This window comes from Sorex fumeus, unplaced genomic scaffold (assembly GCF_029834395.1).
Source record: "Sorex fumeus unplaced genomic scaffold, SorFum_2.1 ptg000020l, whole genome shotgun sequence".
NCBI lineage: Eukaryota > Metazoa > Chordata > Mammalia > Eulipotyphla > Soricidae > Sorex > Sorex fumeus.
In genome coordinates, this window is record NW_026606077.1 from 3,564,545 (window position 1) to 3,579,895 (window position 15,351).

The 15,351-nt window shown below is 36.4% G+C and overlaps 1 protein-coding gene across 1 annotated transcript in view; it reads right to left on the reverse strand.

Annotated features, from left to right (window-relative positions):
• Nucleotides 1-15,351, reverse strand: part of CTNNA3 (catenin alpha 3) — a 1,757,578-nt gene that overhangs the window by 1,639,371 nt on the left and 102,856 nt on the right. The window contains exon 3 of the mRNA XM_056113567.1: nucleotides 12,403-12,595. Coding sequence (XP_055969542.1) covers nucleotides 12,403-12,595 — 193 coding nt within the window. The remainder of the gene's footprint in view (nucleotides 1-12,402; nucleotides 12,596-15,351) is intronic.

Genomic DNA, 15,351 nt, shown 5'->3' on the forward strand with positions numbered 1-15,351 from the left:
GAGGTGAGAGTAAAGAGATATATAAATAAACAAAATGTTCATATTTCATAAAAGTGTGTAAATTGATAATGTTTATTTTGATAAAGTAAAAGAAATATAAGCATATATAAGGTTATAGAGTTACCACTAGAAGTAAAATCAAAAGGCTTGATTTCACCTGAATGTGAGACTGGAAGCAAAAGAAATTTTTGTCTTAGGTGTAGCATAAAAGGTAATGAGAGAACAAGATATTTTATGGTGCTTTCTACCATAAACTCTCCTTGACTGTTTTATTTTTTATAATGTACACATTTTTCTATATGACTCCTAAAAGTAGAAATCAGAAATACAGTTGTCATCCTAAAATAATAATCAGTTAAACCTCTTCATTTTGATCATGCCACCACTTAAGTGATCTCAACAATTTTATATCTAAAGTTTCTATAACACAATGGAATACTATGCAGCTGTTAGGAGAGATGAAGTCATGAAATTTGCTTTTAAGTGAATAGACGTGGAGAGTATCATACTATGTGAAATGAGTCAGAAAGAGAGGGACAGACATAGGAGGACTGCACTCATTTGTGGAGTATAAGATAACATAACATGAGACCTACAACAAGAGACAGTAGAGATAAGAATCAGGAAGATTGCTCCATAGTTGGAAGCCTGTCTCATGAGCGGGTGGGAGAGGACAGCTGGAATAGAGAAGGGATCACTAAGAAAATGATGGCTGGAGGAACCAGTCGGGATGGGAGATGTGTGCAGGAAGTAGATAGTGGACTAAGCATAATAACCTCTCAGTATCTGCATTGCAAACCATAATGCCCGAAAGCTGAGAGAGAGTATGGGAAATATTGTCTGCCATGGGGGCAAGGGGAGGGTGGGAAAGGGGGGGCATACTGGGGAGATTGTTGGTGGGGAATGTGCACTGGTGGAGGGATAGGTGTTTGATCATTGTGTGACTGTAACCCAGACATGAAAGCTTATAATTGTATCTCATGGTGAATCAATAAAATTTTTAAATGTAAAAAAAATTTTTTTAAATAATAAAGTTACTATAGCAACTTGCTCATCATTTATAATTATTCTCATGTAATGTTCTTAAAATGTTAAGGGAAGATACAATGCCCAGTGAAAACAAACTATTAGATTATGACCATAAATTGAGTTTACTCATGGGAAGAAAATGGGCTCAGTGATGGTGAGGATCCAGTGAACTGAGGGATATATTGGCACTTTGGTGTGGTTACATTGTGCCCCTCTAATACATAAACATTTACATGCTTGAAAACTGATATTGCCTCAAAATATTAATTATTAAATGTATACATGTTAAATTTTATTACCTTGAAGTCTTTTGAGGTCAGGAATCAAAATTTTCATATTGTAATGAAATTCTAATTATTTGATACAGCGAACAATACATATCTACTGTGGCCAGTATATAAAGTTATAAAGTAGCCAGCAAGAATTGTAGTAAAAAACTGCTATTAAAATAACTTTTAGTCATTTGAAACATGGTGGTGGGAAGGGATAATGGTGGTGGGATTGGTGTTTGAATATTAAATGTAAACAAATGTTGTGAACAAATTTATAAAAATGAAATAAAACTTTAAAAAATGAAAAAAAATACTTTTAGAAGGAGCACACCACCAGTGCTCAGAGATCTGGCCCCTAGAATATTTTAGATTTGGGCTTTTTTAATCCATATCAATAGTTTCTTCGTTGTATATGCCATTGATTTGTTCATTTCAGTCTTTAACAAATGTTTCTTAAAAGACATTTTAATAGTTCTCCAATATTCCAGGAATTACTAGTCAGTGTTCTCTATAATCTCTTTAGAGTCTTCAGAATATTCTAAGGGGAGGCACAGATGAAAAAGCACATGGTAGGGAGGCACAACATGAGGCCACAGAGCCAAATAGCAAACAGGGGGATGCATAGGAAAGAGGCAAGGTTAGAAAGGAGTGACGGTCAGAAAAAGATCGAGAAACACGGGACCAACCAATCCCATTGCTTTATGGAACTAAAGGGATGAATCTGATATTGCCTCAAAATATTAATTATTAAATGTATACATGTTAAATTTCATTACTTTGCCCATATCAGAATCTAATCTTAAGAGTGAGGATGAAATGAGAAGGCAGAAATTATGAAATGTTGTCAAATTGATGTGCCACAAGTCTCGTGAGCTACCCGTACCTAGGAACAGCTTTAAAATACTTCTTTTTGTCTCCAGTTCATATGATTACAGTTTATACGATTTCTGGGATAAGAAAACATTGAATTTTGTCCTAGTTCTGAGAATTTGTGTTTTTACCCTTTTGTTGAATGCCAATTAATTGACTCTATCCTAATCCCATCACTCTCTGTAAGATTCCTAATAATTTTATGATAGCCTCATTTATCCGAAAGACCTAAAAGAGTATCATAGTTTCACTCACGTTCTTCTGACACATAAATCAAATTACTTTCTCAATAAAAATAAAAAATTGATAGTTTTCTAGAATTTAGATAATTAGAAAGAAACCTTTAAGCAATTTATATTACCATTTCATTATAATGAATTTCAAGATTAACCGGCTGGGAAAGGCAGACATCTAAGTAACAAAATATTACATAGAAAAGTCAGTGAAGGCAGTAACTTCCATAAAACTTATTATGGAAGTCATAGCTTCTTTAGAACCTAGCAACTGTAAGATGATATTCAATCAAATCCAATACAGTACAAAGTGATGTTAAGTCAAGTTTATGAAAGAATCTCTCAAGTGTTTTAAAACTGCGTGATACCTGGAAGTTACGCTTTTAGAAGAGATGTTGGATCTGAAAGGAAAGTAAGAAGAACCACTAAATTGTGACTAGTCCTAGAGTTAGTCAATTTTAGGACAAGATATCAGACTCCTTGCTTAAAGTGTAGACAACTTGATTCTGCATTCATTGATTCTGCAGTTTCCTCTGAGTTGTGGTGGATGAACTAGTCACTAGAAAAGTATATGTAAGTCACATAAAAAATTTTTAATAACTTGGAAACTGCTTTTTCAAGTATTGACATTCAGAAACATTTCTAAAAACTGAAGTTTTAATACTTAACATTAAAATGTGAAAATAAATTTTTACATTTTATCCATAGAATCAAAATATATCAATTTGTAATCAAAAATTATTGAGATTTTTCATTGTGATTATTTTAAATTCACTAAAAAGCATCTCAAGTACTAGGAAGATGGCTCAAAGACTGACAATGCAAGCTTCACATATGAGCATGCCCTTTAAATAGTGTATTAGCATTTGCTACCTTTGAATATATTTATAAGATAGTTATAGAGTTGCGCCATCTTTATAATCAGAGAGATCAAAGCCACGGGTAACAGATGAGACACAACTGTGGTTTCAGAATTTTTACCTGCTAAGATTCCAAGCTACATTTTAACTCTAGGACATATCACTTCCAAATCAGTTAACATGAATTAAACATTTGCTCCAATCTTTGAATTATACATCAAAGTAAATGGTGGGTATCTGACAGAATTTCTCCTATTTTCAAAAGGGGTATTACTATTATTTCTCAAAACAGGCTATCCGTATGTCATCATCCAACATACCAAGTGACTAAAGTTAAAATGGAGAAATTAAGTAGTTCCCAGTGTCCAACACACACCTCAGAAGGAGAACAATGACGTTTGCTTAGAATACCAGATCCATGTTCCAGGGAGACAGTGCAGGTGCATGTGTCTGTCCCCCAGCACTACGGGGTGGCCCTGGTAGTCCCTGGCACAACAGAACCTTGCAACACCACAGCCTCAGGCCCCACATTGAACCCTTGGCCAGCTGAAAAATCACCAGGAGTTGCTCCAGAGTACCCTGAAAACACCTTGGGAGGCCAAACCATAATTTTTTAAAGAGAATATCAATTGAATATGAGCCTGCTACAGATTTTTCAAGAGAATGCTAAAGGATGCCAGGTTGAGTGTTTTCTAGCAATTAGTAGTTTACAAGCAATGAAGCTAATTAGCTCATCAGTCTTCAATGGAAGTGTTTCCATAAACATTCTGCCAGCCACAAGACATCATGTTTGCATGTTAAAATGTGTTAGAACAAGAGTTCATCCTCTACTTTCAAATGAAGAATGAACTGCACCTCCTGAAGCCCACTGTGTACTTGGTTTAAAAGATTATATTGTACCGTGATTTTATACTTATCTAAGAACACTCTTGATATATAATAACAGTTAAATATATACAACATCGACATAGCAGTACATGGAAATAAGGCAGCAGCTGTTGCCTCTGAAATCATATATAGGCTATGAGTAATTGGTGGCAAATACCAAACATTTTATCTAAGTTCTAACTGAAATGTTTTTGAGCAAGTGGATGGAGCTGACCTGTTTCTTACTGACAGTTAAATGAAATGAACTACAATTTTCTTTTATAAATAAACGCTCGGCACAGATGAGTTTCAAGGATAAAATTTTTTAACACCAATGACCCAAAATAGATACCAGAACATTTTTAAACCTCTGTTCATTCCTAGGATGCAATTTATTTTCTTGTGCCAAAAAAAAATGCACTCAGTAATCAAGGAGACAATAAGAAACATTTTAAAGATTAAATATTAGAAATTCCACAATGGCATTTATTGCTTAACAAAGTACCCAAATATACCTTTAGGAAGATTAATTACACTTCAGACTACCATTTTTCAGGAATAAACACTTATAGAAGGAATCGTTTTCTCTGACTAATATGAATGAGAGTAAGTCTTGATTTCTAATTCCTAGAAGGAAAAAATAGAGTTGTAAATCTAGGATACCACAAATCTTGAACATAAAGTAGTACGGAAATGTAAAAAAAAAATAAATCTTAAAATTGCTTAAATCTATGTATTATGCACATAAATTATATGTATATTTTTAATACAAATGTTTACAAGTCACCAACAAAGGCAACAGCTCCCTACGTAGTAGCAATATTACCTACCTTGCTAAAAATACTCATGTTCCATGTGAAGTAGAGCAAGTTGTCAGCTGCTGCTGGCCTAAGCTTTACGAACTTGCAGCTGAGAGACTCTGAATTAGTAAACAAATTCATTTTAGTATAAAATATCATCTCCCCACATTTGGAAAGGAGAGCACTAGTTAAGAGGGTCCATAATGGATTCAAACTCTCCTCATTAATCTCCTTGGCTCTTCAATTGACTCATGGTAATCTTTGTGAGGACTGCAATGAAAAATAGAAGCAAAGTATCTTAGCAGTGGCAGGATTCCAGCAAAAATGCAAGTTCTCTCCCATTTGACATACATGCAAATGAAGCCTACAGCATATTTCCTATTGCCACCTCTAGTGGGCATATTCGTCAAGACAACTAGTATTAGACTGCACATCTAAGTGGCAGACAACTCATACTAAAATATGTGCTGCATCTTTAAGTGCTACGCATGATCAATGGAGGCATCTTGGCCCATCCAGACAGTATACTAAAGAAATAAACCTTAATCTTTCTCGGAACATCCAGAAACATCAAATTAATTATTCCCTTATACATTAAGAAACTCATAAGTTTAGATTTATTTTATTTTACTAGGAATCTAAAATTATATAATTATAGTCAAATAATAATCAGATGAGAAAACTTTGACATTAATACTTTTTTAAGTTCCAAAATAAAAGAACTTAATACCCTTTACAAATTAGAAGCAAGTAGTGTTTACTTGCTCACTGCCTGTCTTCCTACTAAAATATCAGTCATCTCTACCAGATTATATGTCTAGTTTACCTTTCTGAGCCTAGCACATTGAAAAAAGTTTGGCATATATGAAGGTTTCAATAAATATTTGATTTTTTTAAAGAAAAGTGTCTGAGAATAGACAGGCTAGGTGTATATGTTCTACATCTACCTTTCTATAAATTGTATATGTGATGAACTAAAAGAAAAATGGAAGTTTAGAAATACTCTTGTTCTTTCATGTTGCTTCTTTTTTGATGTACCATTAAAATCACATTTTTCAGACACGATTAGAGCATTTTACATTCTATTCCACCAAGTAGACTTGGAGAACCTGTGAAATATCTCATTTATCTCTACATTTTCAAGGCCCAAAACAGCACTAAGGTGGAGTTCATGCCCAATTCAATCAGCTTAATCAATGGCTGAATAAATTGCAGTGCTCCTTACATTCACTGCTTGTTCTGCCCTCCCGTTGTTCATTGATTTGCTCGAGCAGGCACCAGTAACATCTCCAGTGTGAGACTTGTTGTTACTGTTTTTGGCATATCAAATACGTCACGGCTAGCTTGCCAGGCTCTGCCGTGCAGGCAGGATACTCTCGATAGCTTGTCGGGATCTCTGAGAGGAGTGGAGGAATCGAACCCAGATCGGCAGTATGTATAGGCAAACACACTACCTGCTGTGTTATCACTCCAGCCCACTCCTACATTATAAAAAAAAAGCACCAAATATACCACATATAAATACCAATATATACCAAATATAAATACCAAATATTTCATCAAAATATTAAGTACTTAATAAATATGAGTAAATAAATCATAAGAAAGTAACTCAAAATCATTTCTTTTGTAATATCCTCTGTCTCCAGGACCCTAACTGGCAGTGTCCAGGAGCCTCTAGAGTGGCAACTAATGATATTCAGGGACCATTTGGTGCCAGAAATCAAACCCAGCTTAGGCATATGCTAGGCATAGGCCCTAACCACTGTGCTATGTCCTGGCCCCTACTCGATTGCATTTTTTTAGTTCTACTATTTCTTCAGATCGCTGATTTCTGATTGAAATATTCTCAGACTTTCTCTTTTTTGTTTGGAACTCTCCTCTGTTATTTTCTTCAGTTTGGGGAACATCTGATCATTGCCACTTCGAAATCCCCATCCATAAGCTAAGATGGGTCTTCTGTGCTTCTTATCTTTCCAAGACATTTGCATTGTCTATTAGTGCAAGTTAATTCCTCCCCTTTCTTATGGTTGGCGCAACAGCTGCCTTCACATCAGAGACCACACAGAGATCCTGGGTAGATGGAGCTGGGCTGAGAGAGTTCTTGGGGCTTACCTGTAGGCAGCAGAGGGATGGGAGTAGCTAGCACTATTGGGAGGGCAAACAGCTTGTCTCTGCAAGAGTTCTTGCAGGGTTCACCAGCAGGTGGGGGTTGGAGAGAAGATTGTAAAAAATGTCCCTTTTTGTCGTTGTAATTCAAATCTATAATTCCATTTAATTTTTATGACTAGCTGGAGGCAAAAGCTAAAATCTGAATTATTAAAAGCCCAACCCTGTTTGGGGGAATCTCCTCTCTTAGAGCAGTGTTGGAGTCAATTTTAGCCAGGTTTCTTCTACAACTTTAAATATGATTGACAAATCTTTTTTTTTTTTTATACTTATAGACTCACAAATTTTTGTGCTTGGGTTTCAGTTATACAATGATCAAGTACCCATCCCTCCACCAGTGCCCATCCTCCCCCACCACGGGTCCTATCATCCCTCCGACCCCCCCCATCCTCCCCCACCCCCGTCCCACCCTGCCGCTGTGGCAGGGCATTCCTTCCTGTTCTCTCTCTCTTCTTTTGGGTACTGTGTTTTGCCAGAGAGGCATTGAGTGGCAGTCATGTTTGGTCTATAGACCACTTTTAGCATGTGATTGACAAATCTTTAAGAAATTTGTTAAACCCTGATCATTAGTTATATTTTATGGAACAATCTTATCAGTCATTATTTTAACTATTGGATTTGTATTTTTCATAAAATTCTAGAGACAAGTATTCAATAGTTATTCAGCTTTGCTAAATAATTCTAGTTGTCTCTAGAATTTTATGAAAAATACAAATTTATATATCTCTATAAATAACATTTTACTGTTGTGAAATACATGATTATATTAAGAAAGGACTTGCTATAAAACTCATAATATTAACCCAAATGTTAATATAAAGTTATCTAGCTACAACAGACCAAATATCACTACACACACATACACACATGCACACACACACACACACACACAACATACACACACATAAACAGTTTTTATTTATAACCCTTTAGGAATATATGCTGTTTCTGTTTCTACTTCTAAAGATGATATTCTCCCTTAATATGTAGAATGATATACATGATACTATAAATACTCAATATCATGTAGGTCACACTGGGTGGCCCCCACCCCCACTCAAAAAATTCAATAATTTGCCACTGAATACAAGTATGGGAGTAAGCTCTTAGTTCCTGAGTGACAATAAATATTGGGCCACTTTTTCTAGATCTCTACACTTATATCCATAACTTTTCACTACCTCCCTAATACTATCTAATACTTTTAATAATACTTATGCTGGGGCCAGAAATATGGCACAGTAGGTTGGGCTCTTGCTTTGCATGTTCAAGCCCTGGCATCCCAAAGCTCACCGGGAATAATACCTGAGTGCAGAGCCAGGACTAACCCCTGAGCACCACCAGATGTAGCCCAAAATTAAATACTAATAACAATAATAATAAAATAATGCCTACGTCCCATCTTCCACAAGCAAGTTCTATAGACAACCAAATGCCCATTAAAGCAATTAGACTAGTAAAATGAATAAAAGAATTCTATAGCGAGTTTACATTAATTATACATCCAAAATTAGAAGAAAATGCCCCTAAGTTAAGTCTCTAGTATCTTCTTGAAAATAAGACAATAAAATATAATATAAAATCCTCTATTTCAATATTTTTTAATTTTCCCAACTATATTAAACTTATTATTTGTTCTTCATCGATCCATACGTTATGCCCCTGCACAAAGAAAATCCTTAGGGAGGAATATGGGTGGGAAAGAATTAAAGCAAGAAGCTTTCTTAAAATATGCTTCTAGTAACATACATAATTGCTTGAATAAGAATTCTCTCTCCTGAAAGACCAATTCCACCACTGAGCTAAAATTTCTTCCAATTTTTTGAGAATTTTAGTGCTCTCGCTAAAGCACTAAAGTGAGATTTTTCGTGCTCTCACCGTCACTACCTCTGCAATCCATAGGCGAGCACTGGCAATTCCCCAAATTCCATAACCATTTGCTGTTTCACTGTTTTCCTCCCACACTCAAGTGGCAGTAGTTCAATCTGGCAGGCTGACAAAAAGAGTCCATATGAAGCATTTGGTACACTTTTACCAAATGTATTTGTTGTATGTGCAGCATATGTCATATATGTAAGTACTTCACTTGGTATACTATAACTCAGTGAAGAAGATGCTGCATAATTCCAGATTTAAGCAGACTTCTCTTTGAGGCATTCTTTTTTTAAATAATGTACATTTATTGAGCTAAAAATGTTGAATTACTGCTCCTTCTTAGGTTGGGTGGGTCCAGATGGTAGAACAGAGAGAATTTATGTTTACCTTCTCCTATCATCCCAACAAATCTATAAGTAAATATGAATTGGTTTACACAGAAGTACACCTAAAACATCGACAAACAGAGCGTACACACACACACACACACACACACACACACACACACACACACACACTGATTATAAGGCAGCATCCAGACAGATAGGAGTCACAGTTTAGGACAAGGAAAAAACCAACACAAGGGCAATGAGACACAAACAGGGAGAGATCTCTAAGATATGAAACTTTTCTCTGCAGAACAAGCTGAGGGATATTCTAGTGGCCAATATTAAGTACCTGGCACCTAACACTATGATTCAGCATAGCAGAAGCAAGACCTTGAAACTGGGGTAAGAGAAAAGTAAACACAGGAGGTCCAAGAAAAAAAATAGAGACTAAGAATCAGATCAAAATAAAGTCAGCGTGCACACTAATTCCCTTGGGATCCAATACAATAGTGCTGGATTAAACAGCATCAACCCACATGTGAAGGAATCTCTAATGTTTAGAATATTGACAGAACTCTCCAGGAAACTGACCACAGAGGTGTCTTCAGCAAGACAACCACAGAGGTAAAGGGAACCAAAAGTAAAGAAATGGGACTATAACAGATTAAAAAAAACTTCTACATAGCAGAAGAAACTCAGGAATAAAGACACCCAACTGACTAAGAAAAATATTTGCACAAAGGCATCATATTAAGCATTGACAAAACTCAGTAACAGAACATCCAATAACCCAATCCAAAAATGGGGAAAGAAGATAACAGACACTTCCTTAAAAACACACAGGTCAACAACAGGCATATGAAAAAATGTTCATCATGCTCATGCCAGTCTTTTGTGTCACACCGCATATATTTTTTCTCTTTTATCCTGTTTTTTCCTTTTTCTATTGAGATAACCTTGTTCTCAAGAATGTAAGTGTCCATACGCCTTGGGTTACAATTTTACCACATCAACTAACAAAATGCCGATATCCCACAGTTTACTTTTTTGCCCTCTCCCCAACTTGGTAACCTCATTCTTTGCTTAGAATTGAAGGATTTGTTTCCATTGGATATTATCAATTTACTGCTTTGTATTTATATATATACATATATACACATACATATTTATATATACATATATATATCATATGCGAGTGAAATCACCTGATACTTGTTTTTCTCCTAACTTTATCGTGGCCCCCTCCAGTTCCATTCATGTCATAGCAAAGATAAGATTTCACCTTTCTTTAAGGAGTAGTATTTCACTGTGTATAAACCATACCTTTATCAACTCATCTGTCATTGGGCATGTGGGTTGCTTCAGATCTTGACTATTGTGGATAGTATGCCAATGAATATAGGTGTACATATATTTTCACAAATCAAGTGCTTTGGTGTTTTTTGCTAGATATCTAAGAATAGAATTCTTAGATAATAGAGCAGACTTATCTTTAATATTTCGAGAAATGTCTGACTGTTTCTCCTAGAGGCTGAATAAATTTATATTTCCACCAAAAAATTTTGATGATTTCTATTTATCCAAACCTGTTTTGGGCCCTTTTGATGTAGGCCTGCTCTCATATGTGAGTTCATATTTTATTGTCATTTTAATGTGTATTTCTTTAATAATAAAGAACATTTTTTCATTTTCTATGAGATAACATTACCTAAATATTACTAACAAAGACAAATGCAGGTCAATAACCTTGACAAACATAAATGCAAAGATCCTCTATGAAATCTTAGCAGACCAAATTCAACAATAAGCAAACGAATCATACACCATGAAATAAGTGGAATTCATTGAGCAGATGCAAGGATGATGACTGATTCAATATCTATTGATCAATTAATGTGATATATCAAATCAAGGAAGTACAATAATCATATGATTATGTCAGAAACAAAAGAGATCCAACAGCCATTTTTACTTTTTTAAAACTTTAGTAAAATGGGGATTTTACTAAATCAACATAGTAAAAGCCATATGCAAGAATCTCACAGCTAATATCATATCCAATAACAAAATATTGAAATTAGTTCCTCTAAGACCAGGAACAAACTGATCTAGAAAATTATTCCATTAACCAAAGAAGTGTTTTTATTTCTTTTTTGGGGCTACACCTGGCTTACTCCTCCCTCTGCACTTAGGGATTATACCTGGCAGACTCAAAGGACCAGATGGGGTCCATATGGGGCACTGGAGATAGATTCTAGGTATAGACAAAAAGCACATTCCTTAACCACTGTACTATCTCTCTCGCCCCTGGTTATAGCTTATTGATTGAGCAGTAAAACAGCCTGCAATGAGACTTGCATTCATTAGATAGCTTCTGTTTTACCATAATTAAAAATATCTAAAGATGAAATTTAGATTTTGTTATGTAATATTAACATTGTGGCAACATGAGCTATGCATATTTCATGGAAAGATTATTTCAAATTTTATAAAATTCAAACTTCTAGAAAAAAATTTAAAATAATAAAATATTAATTCAGGCAGAGGTCAAGTCTGAAACTTGTATTCATCTTTTTACAACAAGTTACTTAACTCAGGAATGAGAAAAACAATGTATCTTCAACATTAGTCATTTTTCATTATATCTTATGACAAAAAAGTCAGTATTTTCTCTTCTTTTTTAAATTTTTTTTGTTGTGGATAAACAAGGACAGTTCTGGAGTGAATTTACAGTGCATGCAGCGCTTGCATGTAGCCAGCCCAGGTTCGATCCCAGGCAACTTCTATGGTCTCCCAAACTCCACCAGTAGGGATCTCTGAATGCAGAGTCAGGAGTAAACCCTAAGTACCATTGGGTGTGGCCAAAAAAAACAAAAGAAAAAGTTTTTTAAAAGTGGATAAACAATGGCATGATTTGGGAAAGCAGTTTCTTAAAATGGAAGAACCAAAAGATTGATCCTGAGGCTTAGAACTGTCTAATGAGTCGCTCTGTCTCTCACATCTCAGTCTTCAGAGTTCTAGAAAAGACTGATAAACTCCAGACAACAAAAGCCCCTGAGAACAGGAACTTTACTCCGACACAAGACTGGAGTACTCACTCTCTTTTCGGACTTCTCCAAGTGCAGCTGCAAGCTCTTGCTTTAAAACTGTGGCCTCCTGTGCAATCTTCTCCCCCTTGTCTAATAAGTTCCAAGTTGCTTCCTCCACAGAAGCTAAAAGAACTTTGGCTCTTTTGGAACGTCCTTTTTTCCTATTGGAAGGATTCTGGGGACAATTTACAAGTGTTGTGACCTAGAAATGGAAAAAAGCAAGGCACTTATTAGACAAACTTGTGAGGAAAACAGATCTAAGAGATAACTGCCGAAAGTATTTCACAGTGATATCATTCATTTCCAGTACTGCTGGCACCTTTCCAAAAGTCAAGATACCAATAGCAATTTAGAAGTCACCATGGAAGTCCAGCTAAAAATAAGAAGAAAGGAAGAGCTAATGGATGTAAAGGGGAAAGAGAGGGAGAGCAGAGAGGGAAGAGAATGGAAAAGAGGAGAGTAGAGGAAGAAACATATAGATGAAAGCACATCAGGTTTTATTATTAGAACACAAATCTGTAAGTGTGTATGTGCATGAATGTTTGCACGTGTGTGTGAATTACAGAAACTTTAAATGCAGAATATTGCTAAAGCAATCTAAAATGAAAATTTTTGAAAGCCATATGCCTCAAAAACATCAATAATTATAAAATTATTTTCATCTTGCGCCTGAGCAGATAAGGCAATTGCCTTCACGTGGTTGTCCTGGTTTTGTTCCCCTGTATCCCATAGAGACTCCCAAGACTACTAAGATTGCTCCCTGAGCACAGGTCAAAAGTAAGCCCTGAACACCTCTGGCTGTGGAAAAAAAATATATATATATACATTTAATTAATTAATTTAATCCATATCACTTTGTAACCTGTACTCTACATTAAGAGGGAGGCAAAACTTTAAAATTTAAGTCAGGAATAATCTATTTAGAGCAACAACAGATACTGCTAACATGGTGATAAGAAGGCCCATAATGAATCAAATAAAATAATTGTTAATTCAGGGAGACAAATCCCAAATCCCTATTATAATCTATGGTCTGGTTCTTTATAACTTTCTCCTAATTGCCTCCTACACTCTACCTTAACTCACCTTTTTTTCAAAAAGAGCTCATTTAATGTATGTTACCTTAAAGCTTTCCTAATCACCCTATCTCTACTCTCTCCTACGGTGTTCCCCTCACCCGTTTCCTCAAAACACTTATAGAGCCACATTTTTTAAATTTGTTTATATACTCATTCCATACTGTTGCAGGTAACTTTCAGCAAGCCGGGAAAGAAGACCTGGCAGCCTCGAGAGGGGAGTCTAATGCTTTTCTCCTTATCTGCCTCGGTTAACAGGTAAGTGCCTGGAATGATGGAAGTTTGGGACTGATGAAAGTCTGCTCTGTACACCTTTCTGAATTGAACCTTAATATCTCACCACCTTTACACAGCAGTCATCAAATCTACACGGTGGAATACTATGCGACCACCGGGAAAACTGAAGTCATGAAATTCACTTATAAATGGATGGACATGTGGAGAATATTATGTTGAGTGAAATGAGTCCTAAGGAGAGAGACAGACATAGAACGACTGCACTCATATGTGGGATTTTTTTTTAAAGTACGAAATCAATACCCATGGATAGTAGAAACAAGGGCAGGAGGATGGTTCAATGGTTGGAAACCTGCCTCAAGTGCTGGGGGAGAAGGCAGTTGTGATAGAGAAGGGATTACTATGACAATGGTAATTGGAAACAGTCGCTCTGGATAAGAACTGTGTGCTGAAAACAGGTCAAGAAACAAGCATGATAACCTCTTAGTACCTGTATTGCAAACCATAATGTCCCAAAGGGGAGTGATAGAGAGACACAGAGAGTGGAGTGGGGACACAGAGAGAGACAGAGAGGGAGAGAGAGAAAGAGAGAAAAGAAAAGGGTCTGCCATAGAGATAGGCTGGGAGGAAGGTGGTGGGAGAAAAACTGGGGACATTGGTGGGGAGAAAGAAGTTCCAGTCACAGAGGCAGGCTGCCAGTGTGGGGGGGGGGGGGGGGGCGGGGGGGTGAGGCTGGGGGAATAGCAGGGGGGAACTGGGGACACTGATAGTGGGAAATGTACCCTGGTTAAGGGGTGGGTGTTGGAATATTGTATGACTAAAACCCAACCATAAACAGCTTTGTAACTGTATCTCATGGCAATTCGATTAATAGAAAATCAAAAACATACAAAAAAAAAAAACCCCACACCTGAATTCTACATGAACTACACAGGTGGAAATTGATCCCTGCCACGGGATTCTTGGGGATCTGTGGAACTCAGCCTAAAGGAATTACTCTTTGCAGGAAAAGGGAAAATCAGTTCAGCCTCTCTTCAGGTTCCTCTCCTCCAGTTCATTGGCTATTTTTACAGAAAAGAATTTCAGGAAGGAGATGAATAGTAGCACTGTAGCACTGTCCTCTCACTGTTCATCGATTTTGCTCAAGTGGGCACCAGTGACATCTCCATTGTGAGACTTATTGTTACTGTTTTTGGCATATCAAATATGCCATGGGGAGCTTGCCAGGCTCTGCAGTGAGGGCCAAATACTCTCGGTAGTTTGCCACACTCTTTGAGAGGAAAGGAGGAATCGAACCCATGCTGGCTGTGTGCAAGGCAAATGCCCTACCTGCTGTGCTACCATGAGATAAGTTTATCTGGGAAATATAAGGGGAGAGAAAGAGTTTCATGCTCAAGAGAGAACATGACTTTTCCAGAAAGGAAAGAACATTCACTGACCTTGAAATACGATTTATACATGTAGATATCTTCCATAATTGCATTGATCTGGCACTCTGCACATCTAAGAGTTCATTTGGGTTTTTCAACAAGAAAACCTCTGAATTTCTAGTGATACTTTTCCTATTCTTATCACAGCTTCTGTTCATGCAGTCATGGAATCTCTCTTCATAGGGGTGTCCAACTAACTGATGCTCAAAGTCTGG